The sequence below is a fragment of the Rattus norvegicus genome, chromosome 2, assembly GCF_021556685.1.
Source record: "Rattus norvegicus strain SHRSP/BbbUtx chromosome 2, alternate assembly SHRSP_T2T, whole genome shotgun sequence".
NCBI classification, from domain to species: Eukaryota; Metazoa; Chordata; class Mammalia; order Rodentia; family Muridae; genus Rattus; species Rattus norvegicus.
In genome coordinates this window covers 7,149,780-7,173,777 of record NC_141535.1, presented here as the reverse complement: position 1 = coordinate 7,173,777, position 23,998 = coordinate 7,149,780, and the positions used below count along the sequence as shown (strand labels likewise).

Genomic DNA, 23,998 nt, shown 5'->3' with positions numbered 1-23,998 from the left:
TCCCCTTCCCCCAACCCCACTCCCGTGCTATCTATGGACAAGAAGCTGATACTGTCTCAGTGAGTAATACTGGTTCCTAATAGACAGCAGTGGTCATTCCCTGGCTTCTTGTTTACCTCAATCTTCCCAGGACCTTTTAAACATCTATTTCTCAAAATAGGTCCACTTAACAGAGAGAAAAAAAAAAAAAGCCCAATTTCAAAGCATAGCAAATAACCAAAAGGATAAACAAGAACTCTTTTAACAGTGTGTGACGTGCTTGTGAGAATTTGAATGTTTATGGAGGAGGCCCAGAGTAACCCTTGGCCTGTCCTAGTATTAGCAGTCTCTCGTGGTGTTTTATACTTGAGGTAGTCTGAGGCCCTTAGGGGCATCCACAAGCTTTACTTTTGTGTGTCATCAAGAAAGAATCTAAAATATCCTTACATTAACATGATCCTTATTTTTCAGTGAGCTATTATTAAATAATGTAACTGGAATGTGTACTGAAAAAAATCCAAGTAAACTGCTACAACTTTCTTTTTAAAAAAAATCATATTAAAAATCCCAGCACTTCAAATTCTGAATCTTGGTTAAAGTATGCCAAATATAGGTTGCAATAGTAAATGACCTTTCCAAAGCGACACCCGCAAATTAATTGGTTCGTGAACAAAGAACCTTTTCTGCAGCTGCATGAATGTGTCTTTCTTCTTCTTTTTCTTCTTCTTCTTCTTCTTCTTCTTCACAAGTACGATTTTACAAAACAAGCCATAGCGCATGATTGACAAAACAGATAACAACACACTTTTGGTGAAGGCGGGCATGGGCATGGGTCCGCAGGAGGCTGCCTCCTAGCTGGGCTCTCTTGTCCCCGGCGGGGGCCAAGCTGCCCCTCCCCCGCTCCCGGCTCGGATTTCAGCCTTCCGAGTTGAGCAAACTTGCTGCAGGCGGATTGGCAGCGAGCAGCTCCCGGGCTCCGTGTCGTCCCCGCGCCCGCCGCTCCTTTGTGTCCAGCGGCCGCCGCCTGGGCGCGGGGGGCCTCGGCGGGCAGCCAGCTTCCTCGCGCGCCGGACTCTAAGGGCGACACGTGCGGGCCCCGGGTCCCGGAGGAGCAGAGGCGGAGCCGGGGCGGAGGCGCGGCGGCCAGGAGCAGTGACCAGGGATCCGCAGCGCTGCCCGCGCCCGGCGGCAGTTCATTCCGGGCCCGCTCTGTTCTGCAGCGGCAGCGCCGCGGTACAGGCGCGCGAGGGCCACGGCTGGGGGATGAGCTGACTGCAGTGAAAGCGTCGCTCCGGCCCCCTCCAGGCCTCCGGCCGCAGTCTCCCGGCCGCCTTGCCAGCCGCAATCATGTACGTATGCGTCGCCGTCCTGCCACGGTCCGGGTCCGGGACGTGCCACGCACCCTGGTTGTGCCCACTCGCTCACTCTGCCCCTCTCGGCTCCGCAGGTCTATCCACATCGTGGCGCTGGGGAACGAGGGCGACACTTTCCACCAGGACAACCGGCCGTCGGGGCTCATCCGCACGTACCTGGGGAGAAGCCCGCTGGTGTCGGGGGACGAGAGTAGCTTGTTGCTGAACGCCGCCAGCACAGTTGCGCGCCCGGTCTTCACCGAGTACCAGGCCAGTGCGTTCGGGAACGTCAAGCTGGTAGTGCACGACTGTCCCGTCTGGGTAAGGGGCAGCGCGGTGCCCAAACTAATGTGTGTGTGCGTGCGTGTGTGCGTGTGTGTGTGTGTGTGCGTGTGTGTGTGTGTGTGTGTGTGTGTTTTGTGTGTGTGTGTTGTGTGTGTGTGTGTGTGTGTGTGTGTGTGTGTTTACATTTTTGGCAATTTTGGTCCTTTGTTTCAATTTGGAGGTGGTGGGGCAGCCCAGTCACTTCGGTAAGGTAAAAAGCCCCAAAGAAATGTAGAGCAGTTTCTGTATTTCAAGACTTGTCCTTTAGTGGACAGCTGACAGTTGAATGTGCCAACCCCAAGGGACAGGGTCACAAAGTTCCACTGGTCAAGAATCATGTTTTCATGTCCACCCTGTGGAGGATAGGGGGATGTGTTCTATAAATACTGCCCTTTACAGCTCAGCATTGGCAAAAATACTTTTGACTGGGACAGGTAAGAAATAGTATGGGAAAAAAGGAAGAAAGGATGGGGTTTGAAAACTAATTTTACATGGTTTATTTGTAGATTATTAACCTCTGAAAAAATAGTTTTTAGTAATGCTAATGCTCATATATTAGCCTTTTGTTTTAGTGATTAATAAATTGGAAATACCACTAAAATTATTTAGAACTTAAAAAACAACTTCATATTTGTGATGGTTAAATAAAATAAGCCTTAGCTTGACTCTTGAGTAACTTAACTCAAGTGTTTCATAAAAGGACAAAGGTTATCTTCATAACATAGTAGCAGTATATTTCAAATGTTTTCATTTAATTTTGAATCCATGATTCCTTGCTGATATTATAGTTATATATTTTTCAGCTAAAGATTACTATATTTATATGCATATATAAATGTTTAAACTTTTGAGTCTTAAAAAAAGTGCACAATATGTGATATTCTTACATTAAAAAGGCAGTTTTTGAAAGATTGTCAAAGCTAAGGAGAACTAGCATACTTTTGAACATAAATATATAAAAAGTACAGAGAAAATTTTCTTGAACATATTTTCCTGTTATGGAAAGAAAGCACTCATTAAGTGGAAACTCATATTAATGTGCTGAAATAAATTTAAAATATGCTTTTCAATTAAAAGGATGCTACTCAGCCTTCAGGTATGACAGTATCAAGAGAAGTCAGCAGGAAGGACTTACAGGCTGGTGTATGCAGGCACAGTCACCGCGAGCCCTTTTATTATGGAAGGTCTCATAGCCTGAACGTATTACAGTTCAATTGAATAAATGTGCAGTGCGTCGATGAGGTAAAGACAGAAAACATAAAACAAGGTGAATCAGGATGTCGGGATTGCTTTAAATTTTAATTTGAGAGTTAACCCTTTCCTGTCTGTGTTAATTTAGCAAAGAGCCACAATTTTATAAAAATAGATAAAACCAAATCTTCAAAATGGATGAAATAAGCTGCATGGCCTTGAGTCTTGTCGCATTCTGTTACAGTTTATAAGGGAATCCTGAGTGTGTGCTCACAGTCTGTGACGACACATTTGTTACCAGGTACAACTTCCCAATTAGGATGAGTCCTCAAGCACAGTGAATTTCATAGGCAGTTATTCACTCTGAGCTGCTGGGTCTTCCTCTTGGATGTAAGTAAATTCTGTTAGAAATATGAAGGTTGGTGGTGCCTGTCAGCTGGGATTGGCATATGTACTGAGTCAGAATATCAAACAGCACTTTGGACAACAAAAGGAACAGCTTTCAGACCCCACGCTCCTACTATATGAGGTTTTTGGTAAACCCTTCATCCCCTCTCAGGCTTGTTTTCTGGTATCTATCCTGGAGCTGTGCTGAAGGGTAAAGTCCCAAGTGTGGAGGCTCTAGGTGCCCCAAAAGTGATAGCTTCTGTAATAAAGTACACATTACAGCTTTAGTGCAGCCATATACTACTTAACACTAAGCACGGAGAGTTTCTCACGTCAGTCAAGGTTTAGACCAGTGCAGGACCTACACACACTAATCAAACAGGATGAAGTTCTTATTTCCCTGTGGGAACTCAGATTTTTTATTTTAAAGATGAATTTAAGGGCTGGAGAGATGGCTCAGGGGTTAAGAGTCAGTGGACTGCTCTTCCAGAGGCCCCGGGTTCAATTCCCAGCACCTACATGGCAGCTTACAACTGTCTGTAACTCCAGTTCCAGGGGAACTGACATACATTCAGGCAAAACATCAGTGCACATAAAAAATAAATAAATTATTTTTTTTTAAATTTGACTCTCCAGGGTGGCCCCCAAGTTTGTTGTGTAACATCCCAGTGAAATCCTGGAACTGATTTATGAGGCACATGGATTTCCTTCGTATTTCTAGAAACCAGTAAAGCATTTTCTCTCTGACCTTTTTCTGTGGGAAGGGTCTGGGAGAGCTTCCCTTTCTGACCTATTTTTCTGTAGCTGGCTAGCCCTACTCTGGCTACTTGCCATCTATCTTGACACTTTTTAAATAAATCTACTTCAAATTCATTAGATGAAGTTCATAGCTTAGGTTCTCCTACCCTCTCTCTTTTGCATTCATATTATTATTTAATTTCATATTTCTAGATTTTTATTTCCCTCTCTGTAAAAATATGTTCTAAAGCAATGAGGTTAGCTGGAACATCCTGGCTCATGCCTAGAATCCCAGCACTTGGGAGGCAGAGGAAGGACGGTATGAGTTTGGGCCAGCCTGGGCTACTGGACTGTCTCAAAGAACAGAGAAATGAATGAATGAATGAATAAAAAAAGAGTAAACCATGAGGTTTATTTATATTTTATTGTACCCCTTTTCCCATGTTTTCTCTTAAATGTCTCTTTTTCCCATATAATTCTCCAGTAACTCTGAGATTCCAAATTATTGGAATGTGAAAACCGATTTCTAACTTGTTCTTTAGGTGTTACATGGCTGCTGGGTACTGGCCCAGTTTTATAGTTGGTTTTGAATCCCAGGTCTCTGATCTTTTCTTCTGCATCCCTTCAGCTTCCTTACGGTGCTGCACCTGCATATTCTGAATTTGAATATTTACAGATGTGCTTGGGACCAATGGGATTTTGTGTTCTGTTGACTTGGGAGTTAGGTGTTCTCATCTTCTTGGGCTATATCCATGTGCTCACTTCTCCCTTTGCCCCTCCTACCCTGATCCTGAACCATCCTCAGTCCTTTGCTTTTGATACCAACACCTGTTTGTCTTCCTATTTCTGCTGTTCTGTGCTTCTTTAAAATATGCTTTATCTGTTCTGTTGTTGATATTGCATACCTATTTAAAAATTCTGCAATGCCACTCTCATTCTCAATAGGCTTCCTAAGGAGGTGGGCAGGTTAGGTATGGAGATGGAACAAGAACTTCTCTCTATAAACAGGCATTTCTGTCATAGGCTAAAAGCTCTGTCATGCAGGTCTTACCTGATTGACTGATTTGAAAACTCTTAACCTGTTTTGGACTTACATATCGAAGTGTAAACATTCATAGATCAACAGCTTACTCACCTCCAACAAGGCCACACTTTCTAACACGTCCACCTACTGGGAGCCAAGCATTCAAAGTCTATGGGGCCATCCTTAATCAAACCATCATGTCATTTAAAAATACATTTTCATAACTTCTAAAAACCATACATGGAACATTTACACTAGTAGGTTATAATTATAACTGATCTGACAGTGATTTTGGGGATTGATTTGAAGATAAACTAAATATTGACGTTTGCATTTTTGTTTAGGACATTTTTGACAGTGATTGGTACACCTCCCGAAATCTAATTGGGGGTGCCGACATCATTGTGATCAAATACAATGTCAATGACAAGTTTTCATTCCATGAAGTAAAGGATAATTATATTCCCGTGATTAAAAGAGCATCGAACTCAGTTCCAGTCATCATTGCGGCTGTTGGTACGAGACAAAATGGTAAGTACAGTTTCTTTGCAGTGAGCATGTCAACACCATGTTTAACAAAGCAGAGTTGATTATTGATTAATATGGTTCTGTTTTAAGTGACTGTTCTGTAGATCAGATGAGAGACATGAGCTTCTACTGTGGTTGCTACACCAATCTTCCCTTAAGTTGCTCTCCTACTGTGCATTAGTAATTGTGTGCTTTTGGCATGCAAAATGTATTATTAGACTGACTTTGAGCCTCAATAATATCTTGTTAGCTATCTTAAGGTCCGTTCAATGGGCAAGGCTAGATTCTCCATGAAAAGATGTGTGCATGTGAGCAGGCTGCTTAGACAGATAACTGGGAGGAACACACTCCCAGCTCAGCCTGAGGAAAGGGCTCTTTATTACCACACGCTCGGAAGGTTTCAATGATTCAAGCTGTCCCAGACTTTGCTCTTATGCACAAGACTTCAGATATCTCAAGGAAAACTCAGGACTCATTTTGATTTGGTAGTATTATCTAAATTTACTCAGTGGTATTTCCTTAGTAAAACAGTCTTTAAATTTTGATTTTAGTTCTTTGTTTAAAAAACTTTTAAAAGCATGGTATAGCAAAGTGTCTCAGTGAGGTTTCTATTGCTGTGATAAAACACCATGACAAAAGGAAGTTGGGGCCTGTTGCAGCTAATTCCATCACTTAGGGATGTCAAGACAAGAACTTGGGAAGCAGAAGCCATGGAGGAGTGCTTCGTATTGGTCCATCCTTTATCACATGCTAAGCCTGCTTTCTTATAGAACCAGACCACCAACCCAGGGGAGGTATTGACCACAAGGAGCTGGCTGGGTCCTCCTACATCAGTTATGAGCCAAGATGTACCACAGGATTGCCTACAGGCCAATCTGGTGGGGCATTTTCTCAATTGATGTTTCCGCTTCCAGAATGGCTCTGCTAGTATCAAACTGACATAAAACTAATCAGCACAGTAAGGAACCTATGGCCTGCTAACCTAAGAGCACAGCTTAATGTATACTACTTAATCATGACACCCTCTGTAGAGGAAGCTGTTGCTCTCTGGCTTCTGATAGCTTGCCGGCTCCTGAACATCACACAGAGTTGCACAGTAGGAGTGTGTACATATTGCTTCCTCATTTAGTTGCTGTATATTATACCATTGTATAAACTATGTCTGCACTGTCCTGTTGATACTTGGGTTGTTCTTTCCAGTGGATTGCTGGACCAAAGGGCAGGAATGTTTCACCCTAGTACTTACAGAGAAAATAAGCTTGACCTGCCCATGACCTCACATTCTTAGGACTTCTCCACTTTTTTTTCCTTCCTGTTCATGATTTTTGGCCTGTTCCATCACCTGTATCCCCATGGATATAACCCTCTGCCTCCTGAATTCCTTCTGCCTCTCTGTACATCTAAATAGAGCCTGCTAAACTCATTTTTCTCTTACACCACCCATATCTAATAAGTTGAGAAACTTGTTTGATTTTTTACTAAGTACAAAATGAATTAACATCTAGCAGCATCTAGAAAACACTGATGGCTCCTTCAGAGTGGCCTCATTCAATAGGAACTTAAAGAATGCAAGGAGACAGTGATCATAATCAAACACATATATCATTTTGCCCACTTTACAGCAGTGTATAACCGTGTGGGAGAATACATTGTTGAGTTTTCTCCCAGGCATTTCCAAAGGAGGTCCAGACAGCCTGAAGTGTAAGCGCCACGATGAAATGTGTCTGGCCTCCTGCTTTTGCTTTCCTTCTTACTGAAGTAAACTCAGAAAAATCCTGCCAGATACAAGTCAGATAAGCATAGTTAATGCCTTGAATTTTTTTTAGAAACTTCATATTTCACTTTTATTTCTCAAATTTCAAACATAAGAAAATTGTCAAGAATAAAACACTGAATTGAAGAATTTATTATACACACATGCACATTGCACACACACATGCATGCATATACATGCACACATGCATTTTCTCTTCTAGATAATTTGAGACTACATTATAAACATGAGATTTTCTTTCACTCCTGATGACTTCAATGGGTATCATATAAGAAGAAAGCTAGTATTCACATCTTGTGCATAATATGGCCAACACTCAAGAATTGTGAGACATTTTTATTTGCTAGACTAGTATTTAAAATATTTACATTTATGTTTTCTTGCTTTTTCCAGTAATAAGTTATAGCTGCTTTTTTTTTCCAGTTCGAGATATAAACACTATACTACATTTAGTTATCCTGTCTCTAGCCTTTAATCCATAATTGATCCCAGTGTCTTTTTCTTCTTGGTGGGGGCTTTATGACATGTACATTTTTTAGTTTTTTTTTAGATTTATTTATTTTATTCATATGAGTACCTGTAGCTGTTCTCAGACACACCAGAGAAGGACATTACAGAGCCACCATGTGGTTGCTGGGAATTGAACTCAGAGCCTCTGAAAGAACAGTCAGTGCTCCTAACTACTGAGCCATCTCTCCAGCCCATGGCATGTACATTTTACAAGGGTTTTGGCCTGTTCTTTTGTGTAAGCTGCAGAACATGTACTTGCAATAGTGTGATCTGTCGTCTTTCTTACTCTGTGGTTGGCTGTCCTCCATAGCAGCTTCTCCTTCTCTCCCCACCCCCATTTTTTTAAATTCATTATGGTTTGTAAGGACTGGTTTTTACAGTTCAGTATTTTATGATCTATTACTTTGGTGTCTTTCTAGGCTAGCTCCAGTCAGTTTTTAGTGCTTCTTAGACATTGCTCTAAAGTTTAGGTTCCTTTTTGTGGGGTATAGTGATCAGAAATGAGCAGCTGGGTTCTGGGCTGTACACCATTGAAGGTGTCATTGTGTCTACATTCTTGCAGTAAAGCTGGGCATGAAATCAGTTTTTAAATCAGAGGTTACTGTTAGTACTTTTCTTCTTATCCAGTATTTACATTCATGTTAGTAACTTGGTGTTGTAAACTCCTTATCTAAAATACAAACTCCTTCCTGATCTGGTTTCTGACTACTTCTGAACATTTAGGACACAGTTCCACTCTTGGGAATAGTCACACTGGACTCCTTGAAGAACCTGACACTTTTCTCTTTGAAGGTCTCTGCCCTTCTGCCTGCAGCTGCGGCCTCCTCCCCTTCCTCCCACCATTTTCTCCCTCTTTTCATACCTTCAGTGGACTGATATTGATGATTCTTGATCTCTCCCCACACTTGTAGCTTTCTTGTTTTCTGTTGCTGAATCCTGTCTTCTCCCTCACCTCTCTTTGTGGTAGCATCTTACCCTGTAAGCCAGGCTGGTCTTGAACTTGTGGTTCTGCCTCCCAAGCATGTCAATTACAGTGTATCTTTATGTTGCTTTGTTCTTGGCCTCTTCTCTCTGACTTTTACATACATTTTTTTCTGCTACTTTTCTTGTTTAAAATTTTGATGTCAATATTTTTTTTTTGTGACTAAAAATCTCTAAATGGTTCATTCACAATTTCTTATTCCTGACTTAAAGATACTTTTAGATACTTAAAGATACTTAAAGATACATTTCCTTAAAAATATAGTTAATTATTCTAATTTATAATTTATAGTTAATTATAGTTAAAATTACAGTTAATTATTCTCTTTGGTTGAATGTTAAGTGGGTTTTGTTTAAGCATTGTAAGTGCATTCAGTGAGTTTTATTTCAAGATATAGCAGTTTCTCAGATTGTAGGGAAGTTTTTGTTTATCTGCTTTTGCACTTCATTTTCCAGGCTGGATGGGCTCCTTTTTCTTGCTCTGGGCAGCTGCTCTCTGTGGCTGGGGTAGACGTGGGAGTATACACAGGGTCAGTTGGGCTAGCTGTTTCTGTTCGCCAGTATGCTTTGGCCATCTGCCAGCCATCTGCCTGTGGTCCTGCTGTTTCCTGCTTCCCAGTTAGAGCTGAGGACACTCTGGACGTTGCTCCAGTGTGTGAAAACCACGTGTACTCTGGCTTCACCCTCCAATTTAGTCTGCTGCTGTCTGCTATCATTTGCCTGATGTCATCTAACTTAATTTTAATGTTGCAGTGTACTCAGTCCTCTGCCAACTCCTGCCCTTCCTTCCTCCTCCTCTTTAATACTCCGCTTTTATTTAGTCACATGTGTGGTTTAGCAGGTAGGAGAGATAGCAGCATAGGCTTAACTTGCCACCTTGAGATTTTAAGAGTGGAAATGTGGGGCTGGGAGGTACTTCTGAGGTGAAGAGCGCTTGCTGTTCTTCCAGGGGATCTGAGTTTGATTCCCAGAACAACTACTTGGAACTCCAGGGAAGTCAGCATCCTTTTCCAGGTTCCTCAGTTACCCGCTCACCATGTGGCAGATACACACAGAGATACATATAGACATAAATAAAAGTAATAAAAATAAGGGATTTTTGTTTTTGTTTTTAGTGCAAATAGGTTTCTTGTTCTGACCTCTGCCCACACTGTCTATTCTGATTGCAGCCAGTGCCCCTTGCACAGCCTCCTTCTGTAACAGCTTAGCAGATTCATCCTTACCTGTGAACCATTACCTTTTCTGTATACCCTTCACGGAGCTCCTCTCCTCAGTTCCTCTGGTAATTTTATATACCTTTATTTTGATATTCTCTATGTTGCAAATGTTTGCAATCACATCTGCCCTGGTCAGTTGGTCCTGAGTCCTTCAGTGCTGTATCTTTCTACCTTTGTGGGTAGTGGGTACTCATAAACATTTTGCCAGTGGGTAAATACATTGTTTATAAATAATCTAGATTCTTTTTTTTGATTTATTTATTTTATTTATATGAGTACACTGTAGCTGTTTTCAGACACACCAGAAGAGGGCATCAGATCTCATTACAGATGGTTGTGAGCCACTATGTGGTTGCTGGGATTTGAACTCAGGACCTCTGGGAGAGCAGCCAGTGCTCTTAACCTCTGAGCCATCTCTCCAGCGCCTATAAATAATCTAAATGAAAAAAGTCATTTTCATTAATATCGTGAAATGAGTTGACTAACAATGTGATTACATATTAATAACAGAGGTAAGTCTGACTGTTAACTCACAGTCTTTACTGCTCCCCCTACCTCATTCCCCTACAATACATTTCATTGAGCTGGGTAATTTTGGGAATTCTCTTGGAGAACTTGTTAGAGCTTAGTAAGCCAAGCAGCAGTTTTGTTTCTTGTGTGTGTTTGTGTGTGTGTGTGTGTGTGTGTGTGTGTGTGTGTGTGTGTGTGTGTGTGTGTGATTGTGCTTGCTGGGTAGCTCCGGCAGATCACAAATTTGCTACCCTCATATTTTAGCTTACGAAAGGCAGAGATTACAACCATGGTTGACTCTATCACACTTTTTTTTTTTACAAAGTTGGCAATGTGGCAGTTTTACATACTTGGCTCTGAATAAATTTTTGGATTCGTGATTTTTTGAGACAGTGTCTCTCAAAGCCCAGACTAACCTTGAACTCATTATATAAACAAGAATGACATTGAATTGATAATCTCCCTGCCTCCATCTCACCACTCCTGAGATTGCAGGGTGTGCCACACACCCTGAGCCACATCCCCAGCACAAATCTTTGGGTTTTAGTATACAGTGAAAATATCTTTTAAGGACAAATCTGTAGTGTCTCTAGGATGCATCCATCGTTTTAAATTTCAGTAAATGCGCATCTTCCCTTTCGAGTTTTTTTTCTTTCTTTTTCAAATTATCTTTCAAGCACTGAAACTTTAAGCTATAATTTATCAAGAGAATTTCTAAAACTTGCCAACAATGGCACCATTGTAAAGAGTACCCTATTGTTGATGCCACTACTTTGAAAGAGATGCTGTTTATTCAAATGTCAGACTGTACTGTTTTGAAAAAATGAAGGCATCTTATAATATCTTAAAAATGTATGTGTGTGTGTGTGTGTTTGTGTGATCCGGGTGGTGTGAAGACCATGCTAATTCTGATTCCTAGAGCCACTGTGGCCATGAGGTCTGCAGATCTCTTTGAGTTCAAGGCCATTCTAGTATACAAAGTACAGTGTTTTTCAACCTGTGGGTCATGACTCCTTTGGGAGTCAAGTGATGTTTTCACAGAGGTCACATCTCAGATATCCTGCAGATCAGATATTTACATTACAATTTATAGCAGTAGCAAAATTACACTTATGAAGTAGCAATAAAAATAATTTTATGTCCTCAGAACATGAGGAATTGTATTAAACATTAAGTACTATTTTGGATCTTCTGGTTGTTATATGCTTAATATGAATGTATTTAGTCCATCAGTATTTTATGGACTCTCCTATAGCCAACTCAAGACAGACTTTGGCATAGAATGTACAGTAAGTTCAGCTAGTGGGTATATGGAAACAGTGATGGTTCAGAAGAGTCCCAGAGTAACCAATTGGGGAAAAAATTGTCTACAGCAGGTTTATAGAAATCCAGAAAACATGTACTTAGCCAACTGATTGTGTGACAGTTTTCCTTCTTGCTGAGTAGAAAGAGATGTCACTCCTCTGGCTTCAAAAAAAATTATTTTTCCTCAGAGTTGGTTTGTTGACCATTCTTGTCCATGTGGTTCATTCTCCTCTCATAACACTGATGACTTTGCTTAATTTTTATCCAGAAGGAAAGCTAAGTAAGGTGATTTGCAAACCCACCCACTTACCAACACATAAGAAAACCTTTGTAAACATAAGAAGGCCTCTGTCTTCAGAAAAATCAAGGCACTGTTCACAAAGGCCTTGTAAAGAGTGAAGCCAATTGTTCTTTCTCAAGACAGGGCAAATGCTACATGAGCAGCTTGCTACAAACTGAAGAAATCTTAGAAAAAAATATGTTCAGATTAGGATGTGTGGCATAATTAAAGAAGCGTAATAGTGTTTCTAATCGTTGTATTTTGGGAACTGATAATGTCTATTCAAACTTTATTATTTTGTTTTTTGGATATGCCACTTTTTTATTAAGATATATTTCTTTACTTACATTTCAAATGTTATTCCCTTTCCCAGTTTCCTGTCCATAAGCCCCCATTCCCTCCCCATCCTCTATACAGGTATTCCCCCCCATCCACCCCCCCTTACTGCCCCCTCCATATTCATCTGGCCTGGGGATCCAACCTTGGCAGGACCAGGGGCTTCCCCTTACACTGGTGCCCCAACAAGGCTATTTTCTGCTACATATGCAGTTGGAGCTCTGGGTCAGTCTATGTCTAGTCTTTCAGGAGTGTTTTAGTCCCTGGAAGCTCTGGTTGGTTGGCATTGTTGTTCACATGGGGTTGCAATTTCAACTCTTTCAATCCTTCCTCTAATTCCCTCCAAGGGGGGGTCCTGTTCTCAGTTCAGTGGTTTGCTGCTAGCATTGACCTCTGTATTGGACATGATCTGGATATGTCTCTCAGGAGAGATCTATATCCAGTCCCTTTCAGCATGCACTTTTTAGCTTCATCAATCTTACCTAGTGTTGGTGGCCGTATATATATGGGCCACATGTGGGGCAGGCCCTGAATGTCTGTGCTTTCAGTCACTGCTCTAAACATTGCTTCCATATCCCCTCCTATGGTTATTTTTTCCCTTTTAAGAAGGAGTGGGAGCATCCATATTTTGGTCATCCTTCTTGAGCTTCCTGTGGTCTGTGGCTTGCATCTTGGGTAATTTGAGGTTTTGGCTAATATCCACTTATCAATGAGTACATACCATGTGTATTTTTCTGTGATTGGGTTACCTAACTCAGATGATATTTTCTAGTTCATTCCATTTGTCTATGAATTTCATGAAGTCATTGTTTTTGATAGCTGAGTAATATTCCATTGTGTGGATGTACCACATTTTTTAAAATCCATTTCTCTGTTGAAGGGCATATGGGTTCGTTCTAGCTTCTGGCTATAGTGTCTTTGTTGTATGTTGGAGCATCTTTTGGGTATATACCAATGAAAGACCCCAGCTTAGCAGCAGTAACGCCATTTTGCAAGGCTGTACTTAAGATGACTGGTTCAGGGAAAGGTTAGAACACTGAGTATACAGCGGCTGCCAAGCAGGAGATGTTTGGTTGAAGGCCTGGCAACAGGATGACTGGGGTTGAGCACCTGACAATAAGAAAAAGCCCCGGGAGAGGTCCCACACCCTGGTGGGGGGCCGAGTCAGTTGTTATGTTTCAAGAAGGTAGCTTGGAAACTTGCCCCCAGGCTAAACTCTTGGGGGGCCGAGTCAGTTGTTATGTTTCAAGAAGGTAGCTAGGAAACTTGCCCCCGGGCTAAACTCTTGGGGGGCCGAGTCAGCCGTTATGTTTCAGGAAGGTAGCTAGGAAACATTAGAATCCACCAATGATATCCCTGTAACCATGCATCTGCTTCTGTATGCTTGCTTCTGCTCCCCAAAATCCTATAAAAAAGCCCATCCTTGGTTCCGTGGGCGCGCCAGTCCCCCGAGCGACTGAAGCGCCCACAGGTACCTGTGTATCCCGACAATAAATCAAATCCTCTTGCTGATTGCATCCTGTGGTGTCTCGGCCTGGTCATTGAAGTTGGAGGGTCTCCATCCCGAGGGAAAGTTCTCCCTGAGAGCTTTTCACCTAGGAGAGGTATAACTACGTCCTCAGGTAGTGGAATGTCCAATTTTCTGAGGAATCTCCAGAGTGGTTGTACCAGTTTACATTCCCACCAGCAATGGAGGAGTGTTCCTCTTTTTCCACATCCTCCCCTGAGTTGTCACCTGAGTTTTTGATCTTAGCCATTCTGATTGGTGTGAGGTGAAATCTCAGGGTTGTTTTGATTTGCATTTCCCTGATGACTAAGGATGTTGAACATTTCTTTAGGTGCTTTTTGGCCATTCGCTAATCCTCACCTGAGAATGTTTTGTTTGGCTCTGTACCCCATTTTTAATAGGGTTATTTGGCTCTCTGGAGTCTAACTTCTTGAGTTCTTTGTATATTTTGGATATTAGCCCTGTATCAGATGTAGGATTGTTAAAGATCTTTTCCCAATCTGTTGGTTGCTGTTTTGTCTTAATAACATTGTCTTTTGCCTTACAGAAGCTTTGCAGTTTTATGAGGTCCCATTTGTCGATTCTTGATCTTAGAGCGTAAGCCATTGGTGTTTTGTTCAGAAATTTTCTCCAGTACCCATGTGTTCAAGATGCTTCCCCTCATTGTCTTCTATTAGTTTGAGTGTATCTGGTTTGATGAGGAAGTCCTTGATTCAATTGGACTTAAGCTTTGTACATGGTGATAAGAATGGATCGATTTGCATTCTTCTACATGCTGACCTTCAGTTGAACCAGGACCATTTGTTGAAAATGTTATCTTTCTTCGATTGGATGGTTTTTAGCTCCTTTGTCAAAGATCAAGTGACCAGAGGTGTGTGGGTTCATTTGGTCTTCAGTTCTGTTCCACTGATCTATCTGCCTGTATCTGTACCAATACCATACAGTTTTTTATGACCATTGCTCTGTAATACTGCTTGAAGTCAGGGATGGTGATTCCCCCAGAAGTTCTTTTATTGTTGAGTATAATTTTCAGTATCCTGGGTTTTTTGTTATTCCAAATGAATTTGCAAATTGCTCTATCTCCATAAAAAATTGAGTAGGAATTTTGATGGGGATTGCACTGAATCTGTAGATTGCTTTTGGCAAAGTGGCCATTTTTACAATATTAATCCTGCCAATCCATGATCATGGAAGATCTTTCCATCTTGTGAGATCTTCCTCAATTTCTTTCTTCAGAGACTTTAAGTTCTTGTCATACAGATCTTTCATTTGCTTGGTCAAAGTCACACCAAGATATTTTATATTACTTGGGACTATTGTGAAGGGTGTCATTTCCCTAATTTCTTTCTCAGGCTGTTTATCCTTTGAGTAGAGGAAGGCTACTGATTTGTTTGAGTTAATTTTATACCCCAACACTTTGCTGAAGTTGTTTATCAGGTTAAGTAGTTCTCTGGTGGAACTTTTGGAATCACTTAAATATACTATCATATCATCTGCAAATAGTGATATTTTGATTTCTTCCCTTCCAATTTGTATCCCTTTGACCTCCTTTCATTGTCTGATTACTCTGGCTAGGACTTCAAGAACTATATTGAATAAGTAGGGAGAGTGGGCAGCCTTGTCTAGTCCCTGATTTTAGTGGGATTGCTTCAAGTTTCTCTCCATTTAGTTTAATGTTAGCTACTGGTTTGCTGTATATGGTTTTTACTATGTTTAGATATGGGTCTTGAATTCCTGATCTTTCCAGGACTTTTATCCTGAAGGGGTGTTGAATTTTGTCAAATGCTTTCTCAGCATCTAATGAAATGATCATGTGGTTTTGTTCTTTCAGTTTGTTTATATAATGGATCACGTTGATGGTTTTCCGTATATTAAACCATCCCTGCATGCCTGGGATGAAGCCTACTTGATCATGGTGGATGATTGTTTTGATGTGCTCTTGGATTCGGTTTGCCAGAATTTTATTGAGTATTTTTGCGTTGATATTCATAAGGGATATTGGTCTGAAGTTCTCTTTCTTCGTTGGGTCTTTGTGTGGTTTAGGTATAAGAGTAATTGTGGCTTCATAGAAGGAATTCGGTAGTGCTCCATCTGTTTCAATTTTGTGGAATAGTTTGGATAATATTGGTATGAGGTCTTCTATGAAGGTCTGATAGAATTCTGCACTGAACCCATCTGGTCCTGGGCTCTTTTGCCACTTTCTTTTTTTAAGCAGGTGGAGACGGTGATGCTTTTGTCTTTGTTTTTCAATCTCTACTTTGAGAGAAGAAGCACCTGACTGATCTGAGCAGCAGTTTTCTCTTCTGTAAAATGAAGATAAAATTACACAGTTTCTGAACTTTATTTTTATTTATTCATTCTTTTTGGCACAGGGTCTCCCTGGGTAGCTATCCTGGAACTCACTATGTAGACCAGGTTGACCTCTAATGCACAGAGATCTGCCTGCCTCAGCCTGCTGAGGACTGGGATTAAAGGCTGTGCCGCTACACTCTTGTTTATGATGATATAGTTCAGTGGGTAAAGGTGCTTGCTGCCAAGACTGAGCACAGGGATTTGATTCCAGGATTTGATCCGTGGAAGGAAAGAACTGACTCTAGAACATTATCTTTTGACCTTCCCTCAGACACTGCGTCACATGTCCCATATATACATGTACTGCGCCAACTGTAACTGGGTAACAGTTCTTTTGTGCTCCAATGCCTTCCTTGGCTCTTCCACACACTTCCTCTATTGTGAGACTTGTCAGCTGATGCTGCACACAGAGTGTCTTTCAGATATGCATCTCCACAGGTTGGAGCTGCTTTGTACAAGGTAATGTCGTCTCCAAGAATGTAGTTTTCATCTAAATGATGTAAGACACCAGAGGCTCCGTTGTCTTTCTTTAAGAGGCTAACCGCCAGAGGAACTGCGTGGTCTTGGGTACAGCTGCCTTGTTGCTGAAGACTTTCCAGTGCTCAGACTCATTTCCCTCATTCCTTAGGAGAGTTGTTTTTGGGGTCTCTGTGCTGGCTAATTTTTCTAGCAATTTGACCCAGCTGTATCTAAGAAGAGGGAACCTCTACTGAGAAAATGCTGCTTTTAAGATCTGGCTGTAGACAGATTTCTATGGCATTTTCTTAATTGATTGATGGGGAGGGCACAGCCCATTGTGGGTGGTACCATCTGTGGGCTGACAGTCTGGAGTTCTATAAGAAAGCAGGCTGAGCTAGCTTTGAGGAGCAAGCCACAAAGCAGCACCCTTCCATGGCCTCTACAGCAGCTTCTGCCTCAAGGTTCCTGCCCCATTTGAGTTCCTATCTCACTTCCTTTGATGATAAACTGTTCCATGGAAGTGTGGGTGAAATAAACCCTTTCCTCTCCAGGCTGTTTTTGGTCATGGTGTTTCATCACAGCGATAACGATAACAACCCTAACTAGGAGAGTCACTAAGCAGTGAGTCACCCACACACCATTCCATATCTTAGGCTGTGCTTCCCAGGCACGCTAACCAGCAACAGCATTGCTGTTCTTACAGTGACTACCTCATCCTTTTGACTTAGCTGCTATTTGATCATGACACATTTAATATTTATTCCTGAGACAAAGCAAAGCTGGCTGAGGAATATGGAGCTGATCGTGTATTTTGACCTTAGGAAGAGTGTTTGTAAGCCTATGATAGGCCACACTTTTCCAGTTGTAAATTTGGCTGTTATTCACACAGGAATCCTGAGAAGTTAACTTTTTTATTAAATACTTTTAATCTATAAATTTTAATTTGATTTAGTTTTATCTCTAAAGTAGAATGTTTTAGGGAGCTAGGGAGATGGCTCAGCAGGTAAGAGCACTGGCTGCTCTTCCAGAGGACCTTCCAGAGGGTTCCTTTCTCAATGTTCCTACAACCATCTGTAATTCCAGTTCCAGGCAACCAGCGTTGTCTTCTGGCCTTTGCTAGTACCTGACTCTCATGCTGCACAGAAACATATGTAGGCAAAATACCCAAAGATAAAATAAAAATAAAGCTGAAGAGAATGTTGTAGAACTAAATGACTACATTAAGAATGCATTTTATGTGAAATTTATGAGCAGTGGCATGCAACTTTAAAATTAAGGTCAAATTAAGGGTTCTGTTGGAATAAAAGTGTAAGATTTATTCAAAGTTGATGATATGCTTAGTGGACAATTTATGACAAAAGAAGATCCAGTCCACTGTTCTCATGGTTTGTGTGGGCGATTGGTCAGATGGTTGAATTTGACTGATGGGCCAGATGTTGGGTTGTATAGCTAGATGGGGAGCACCATTGCTATGCTTCCTCTCATATTGTTTACTCAGCAACTTCTGAATCCTCCTGTTTTCTAAAATACTACTTGTTCTCCTATGGTCAATGCCTATCCATCGAGCACTTTCTCTTTGTTGACATTTTGGGTTTGGTATATAGTAGTTGTATTCACTAACATTCACAATGTCTATGTATTTTTTCCTGATTAATTTTAGAACTATTTGTTTTTATATTCCTTTCTTCAGAAGAATTACCTTGTACATGCCCACTGTGTACTTCAGACCGAGGGAGCTGTGTTACCACCACAGAAGGGATCCAACTTGCCAAAGAACTGGGAGCTACCTATCTGGAACTCCACAGCCTTGATGATTTCTACATCGGAAAGTACTTTGGAGGAGTGGTAAGTGGAAAACCCTGTGAGGTCATCTGTTGGACTGTCACTTTAGCTATTTTCTAGGGCATCAATTGGAAGTTTAGTTTTTATAAGCATGTTTTGTTTTAACCTTGCAAAATAATGAGTTAATGGCATAGACTGAATCAGACATTTTTATCATCTATTATGACTTTTGGAATCTTTCAAAGTTGATACTGTATTGGTCTTTGTATATGTCAAAATCTCATGTTATTATACAAACTTACACAAGTCTGTAGTAATCTTGTGTGTATATGTACATATGTACATGTGTGCGTGCATGCACACATATGCCTGCATGTGGGCATGGGTACATATGTTCATACTGGCATGTGAAGTCCAGAGGACATCCTCAGGTGTTGTCAGACACAGATCACTTTCTTTAAAGACTCTCCTGGCCTAGAACTTGCCAAATGAGCTGGGCTGGCTGGACGGAATCCCTCAAAGGTCCGCCTGTCTTTCCCACCCTAGAGCTGGTCTTAGAAGGATGCTTCACATCCCACCTTCCTTGATATTACTGGGGCATGGAGCAGTGGTTAGTAATATATGTTGTGTAGAGGTCAGAGGTCAATCCTGAGTGTTGTTCAATCTTGTTGACCTTGTTTTCTGAGACTCGGTCATTGACCTGGAGCTCTCCAGTGGCAAAGCTGGCTGGCCAATGAATCCCAGGGATCGGCATGTCTCTCTCTCTCCCTTCCTAGTGCTGAGATTACAAGTACCTCCCACCAATGCCAGCATTTTCTGCCCACGTGGACCAGGTCCTTGTACTTGCAAAGCAAGTACTTTACTGATGGAACCGTCTCCCCATGCTGGTTTATATTATCTGATCTACAGCTGAATGAGCCTTGTGACCTGAACAATAGTTCTCTCTATTAGTTGAAAAAAAAAACCAAAACTGATTTTCTTTTATGCATGGGTTAACAAGACTTCAAACCAATGTTATTATAATTGAAAAGTAAACTCGGTTCTAAATGCCTTCCCTTCAGAACTCAGGGAACTATGTGCAAGAGACAAAAGGAGTATACAAGCCACAGAGGACGAATGACATAAAGGGGACAGTGCTTTCCAAACACAGCAGAATAGACACACATATGAACTCAGAGACAGTGGCGGACATAGGGCTTGTACAGGTCTAAGCCAGATAGATAGGTTCCCAGAGCTGAAAGGGGGAAGTTGACAAGAGGCCTCATCCCTACACAAGCCATGTCCAATTGGCAACAATTTACAAAGGAAAAGAAAATAGTTTTTCTCCACGGGAGTCTCACTGAGTATACAAACCACACTTAAGGCCCCATGCCCAGTAGTAGATGACCAACAAAGACAGCTAGCTCAGTGGCGGTTTTGTAGATTTTGGTACATATTGCTTTGTTTGAACTTTTTTTCTCCAATCTTTCTGGTCTTTTGGTTGTATATTAGGGTTTCCAATTTAGTGTTTTTATGTGGGGTGTGTGTGTGTGTGTGTGTGTGTGTGTGTGTGTGTGTGTGTGTGGTGTTTCTTATGCCTTTTTGTTTATTAGTTTGTTTGCCTGTTTTATAAAGAGAGAATGAAGATGTGGAGTTGGAGGGGTGGGAAGGATCTGAGAGGATGTGTAGGGAAGGGAACTGTGGTTAGAACATATTGTATAAAGGAATTGTTTTCAGTGAAAAAAAGACAAACACATAGGACTGTTTCTGTAGTTTCTTGTTGGATGTGAAGGAGCTAGGTGGGCTTTAGTTCAACTGCAGTGCTAGGAGGTCTTGTGTTCGTTTTAAGTCTCAACATACAATACCTATCCCATAACTAATATTAAGAATTACAAGGTCTTTGGAGAATATTTGCATTGTTTAACAATTTACTGATCTTAAACTATCAAAAAGTAACCCTTTCAGTAGACAAATCTAATAATCAATGGAAGTCAATACCCAAAACATCTCTACCTTAAGTGTAAGATCTTTGGACTTAACACATGCTTGTGTTGAAACATTGTAATTTCTACAGGTGACTATAGACTTTTCATTCTCTAGAGTTCACTAACATGGCTATAATTAACAAATATAAATGATACTGATTTCTATTAAACATAAATAGCTACAATTGAGTCCATTTCTATTGTAGTGAGTATGAAATATTTTAATTTGATCAACTGTGCATTTCCATGAGATACTTAGGTAATTTATGTGGAGTACCTGGGTATCATTCTTGCTTTAATGATTTTCTTTGATAGCTGTTTCATGAGTTGGATTTAGTTTCATTTCTATTGGAATAAGAGTCTCCTGAATGGCTATTCCAGCTTCTGGAGCCTGAAATACTTAGGATCACTCCTTATCTCTGTTTCTCTCCCATGTTTCTCTTTCTTCCTAATGTTTAATGGTATAGTTACTGTGAGACACATGAGAAGGATTGAGATGTGGTCCAAGTTGGAAGAGAGACATGGATGTTTCCTTTATATTAATACTTAGTAAGAATATGAAACAGAATCAAGATAATCTTGATGCATGTGTCTGTGTATGTGCATGCACTTGTGTGTGCATTTATACGCCTGAATTGCCATTGTGCATACATGTGGAGGTCAGAAGAAAATCGTGGATGTTAGTCCACACTTCCCACCTTGTGTGAGCTAGACTGTCTTGCCGTCGTTACTGCATCACTGCACCAGCTGGCCCAGGACATTTTGATGGCCTGTCTACACTGCCCGTCTTTCGGCAGGGATGCTGAGATTACAGATTCATTTTGCCATTTCTGACTGCACAGAGCTCTGGATTTCTAGACTTACATCCTCACATTTGGTCAGCCAGTACTTCACCTCTACTTGAGCCGTCTTCTCAGGTCTCTCTCACGGCTCTCGAGTAGTAATTTGTAACTGAAATCTCGAGGTAAGAGAGTATGGTATTGCAAGAGTACAAGTGGAGGTGATAATACTAAACTGAGCATTTAAGATTTTATGTTTCAGTGAGGGATGAAGAGTTATATGGCATTCTTTTCAGTCCTGGGTAAGAGAAACCTGTGAGGTTTAGAGAACCCCACCCTCTGGTTGTACCCCTCCCCGTAGGGCATAAGTTAATAGATTTAAAAGGATGTAACCAGCTGGATCAAACAACCCTCACTTTGTAGAACTGCCTGAGCTTCCACATGTGGCTATTGCTATTTAGATTTTAAAATTAATTGAAATAAAACAAAATGAGATTCAGTTCCTTGAGTGTTAGATGCAACTCACATTTCAGAGTGCTCTGTAGCTCTCCATTGTCACACACAGTTTTGTTAGACAGAGCTATGATGAGGCTCCCAGACACAGGACTCAAAAGTCTGTTTCCTGGCTTATACAGGCCCTCTCATGGACCTGCCCTCCTGATGGTGGACTGTACTGCTAGGACCCTATACCTTAGAGGTGGCTAATTGTGAAGGGGACTGGGGACAGGAACAGCTGAAGTGTGTGGTGGGCATGGGGGTGGTAGGAGGAGAGACTGTCTTAGCATCCAGGAATAGGGGTGACATACGCTGCATGTATATCTGAGGAATTTGAGAATTTAAAGCTGAGTCTGGCTGAACATGCCTATATGATGATAGGTTTAGGAGAACAGGAATGTAGACTATCTTTTTGTGTCTCAAAGTTTGCTTTATTGATTAATATTTTAAAATTTTGCTATGGAGATGACATCTATTTGTGCTTCTACAAAACCTAGACCTTATGACATGTGTTACCGGCCTAGTGCCAGACTAGTGTGTGTTGAGGAGAGTTTATTTTGTAAAGGACAATGTGTTGAAGAGAAACAAATGCAATTCCCTAGCTGATGAGAGCCCCCTGTGGACAGATCTAGCCATATCTACTACTGCCTTGAATGTCACAGTATTGACTTCACTGGCTCCCACTGAGGGGACTGCTGTAGCCATGGTGCTACAGTGTGTGTGTGTGTGTGTGTGTGTGTGTGTGTGTGTGTGTGTGTGTGTGCATGTTGCTTTTTTGGTTTTTCAAGAAAATAATTTTTTCTTAAGTATTTGTGTTGGAACAAAGCAAATCAATCCTCCTAAATATATTTATTTTTAATACTGAAGATTATTTTAGTATTATATAATTATAATATATTTTATATAAAAATATGTAAAAATTATTTACATTTTTGCTAGTATTGTTGCTGGCATTGAAACCTTTTGCAGGTGTGGTTTGGAAGACACATAATCATGTTGACCTTCTAATTCTGATTTGATACATGTTTAGTTGGAGTATTTTATGATTCAAGCCTTAAATCAGAAGGCAAGTGAAAAAATGAAGAAAAGGAAGATGACGGGCTCCTTCCATGGAATTCGACCTCCTCAGCTGGAACAGCCAGGTGTGATGGTGTTAGAGCACACTTCTTACAAGTCATAGATCTTACAGAGATTGCTTTAAATTCAAGCATGCTTAGTGACCATCTGACATTCTCATTCCGTGAACCTGGGAAAAAGGCTGGGACCCTTTCAGCTGACACTAAAGCGAACAGTAGTTAAACCACACTTGTGAGAAATACTGATTCAATGTTTGAGCCTACAGACTTTTAGCATGTTGTAGAGAACTGTTGAGATTGAAGACTTCTAAAGGCCATACATAAATCCTAATTGGGTGCTGCTCAATAAGACATCTGAAAGGCAACCTTGGAATACTAGGTGAAATTTTAGTACGAACTGAAAACTAGATGTAATTGTAGCATTATTGTTAATTTCTTACCTATTATGATTAATAAGTCAGTGCTAAGATATAATTTAAATATGTTCAGAGCCATAGTGGCCTAACACCTACATTTTATTTACTTTTAAAGAATTTGTCTGGTGTGTATGTATCTATCTCTGTATGGACTTATCTTTATGTCTAGAAATAAGGCTCAATGGCAGTGTTAGCAGGATAAAGTTAAAGGTGGATTTGTGCTCAACTGTATTGTTTGTGCAATTGAGTGTAAATATAAAAATAAAACACACCATTATTAGAACATTTTGGATCAGTTTATCTTTTATATTATTTCTAAAAATAGGTACTTTTTATTGTTGAATAATGACTAGTTTATTATAATAATGTATCTATATTTTATGAAGAAGTGTAAAAGATGAGTTTGAAAGCCCCAAATACAAATAAATGATGAGATGCCATGTGGTATATATGTATTGAATAATCAGTGTGTATTCCATAAATGTAAGGTATCAGTATTTGTCAAAAAAAATGTAAAGTAGGTAGGAGAAAACTATTTGTTGAAAGAATATAAACCAAGGAAATACAAATTAGAATTGAAGAATCATTTTTAGTTTTGAAAAGTTCAGGTAAGTAAAAGGTCTGTTAGATGGTAGATTCTCGGGCCTTATATTCTCTAAGGGTTGGAAAAGACCAGCTGGTATACACAGCTAGTTGTTCTGAGTGATCCAAAGAAGAGAACATGTTCATTCC

At 40.7% G+C, this 23,998-nt stretch overlaps 1 protein-coding gene across 1 annotated transcript in view; it reads left to right on the top strand.

The window, feature by feature from the left end:
- The first annotated feature begins 908 nt into the window (after positions 1 to 908).
- Rhobtb3 (Rho-related BTB domain containing 3) overlaps positions 909 to 23,998 on the top strand; it is a 55,664-nt gene continuing 32,574 nt past the window's right edge. The window contains 5 exon segments of the mRNA NM_001107645.1: positions 909 to 1,328; positions 1,427 to 1,652; positions 5,340 to 5,526; positions 18,445 to 18,599; positions 22,805 to 22,916. Coding sequence (NP_001101115.1) covers positions 1,327 to 1,328; positions 1,427 to 1,652; positions 5,340 to 5,526; positions 18,445 to 18,599; positions 22,805 to 22,916 — 682 coding nt within the window. The 5' untranslated portion in view covers positions 909 to 1,326.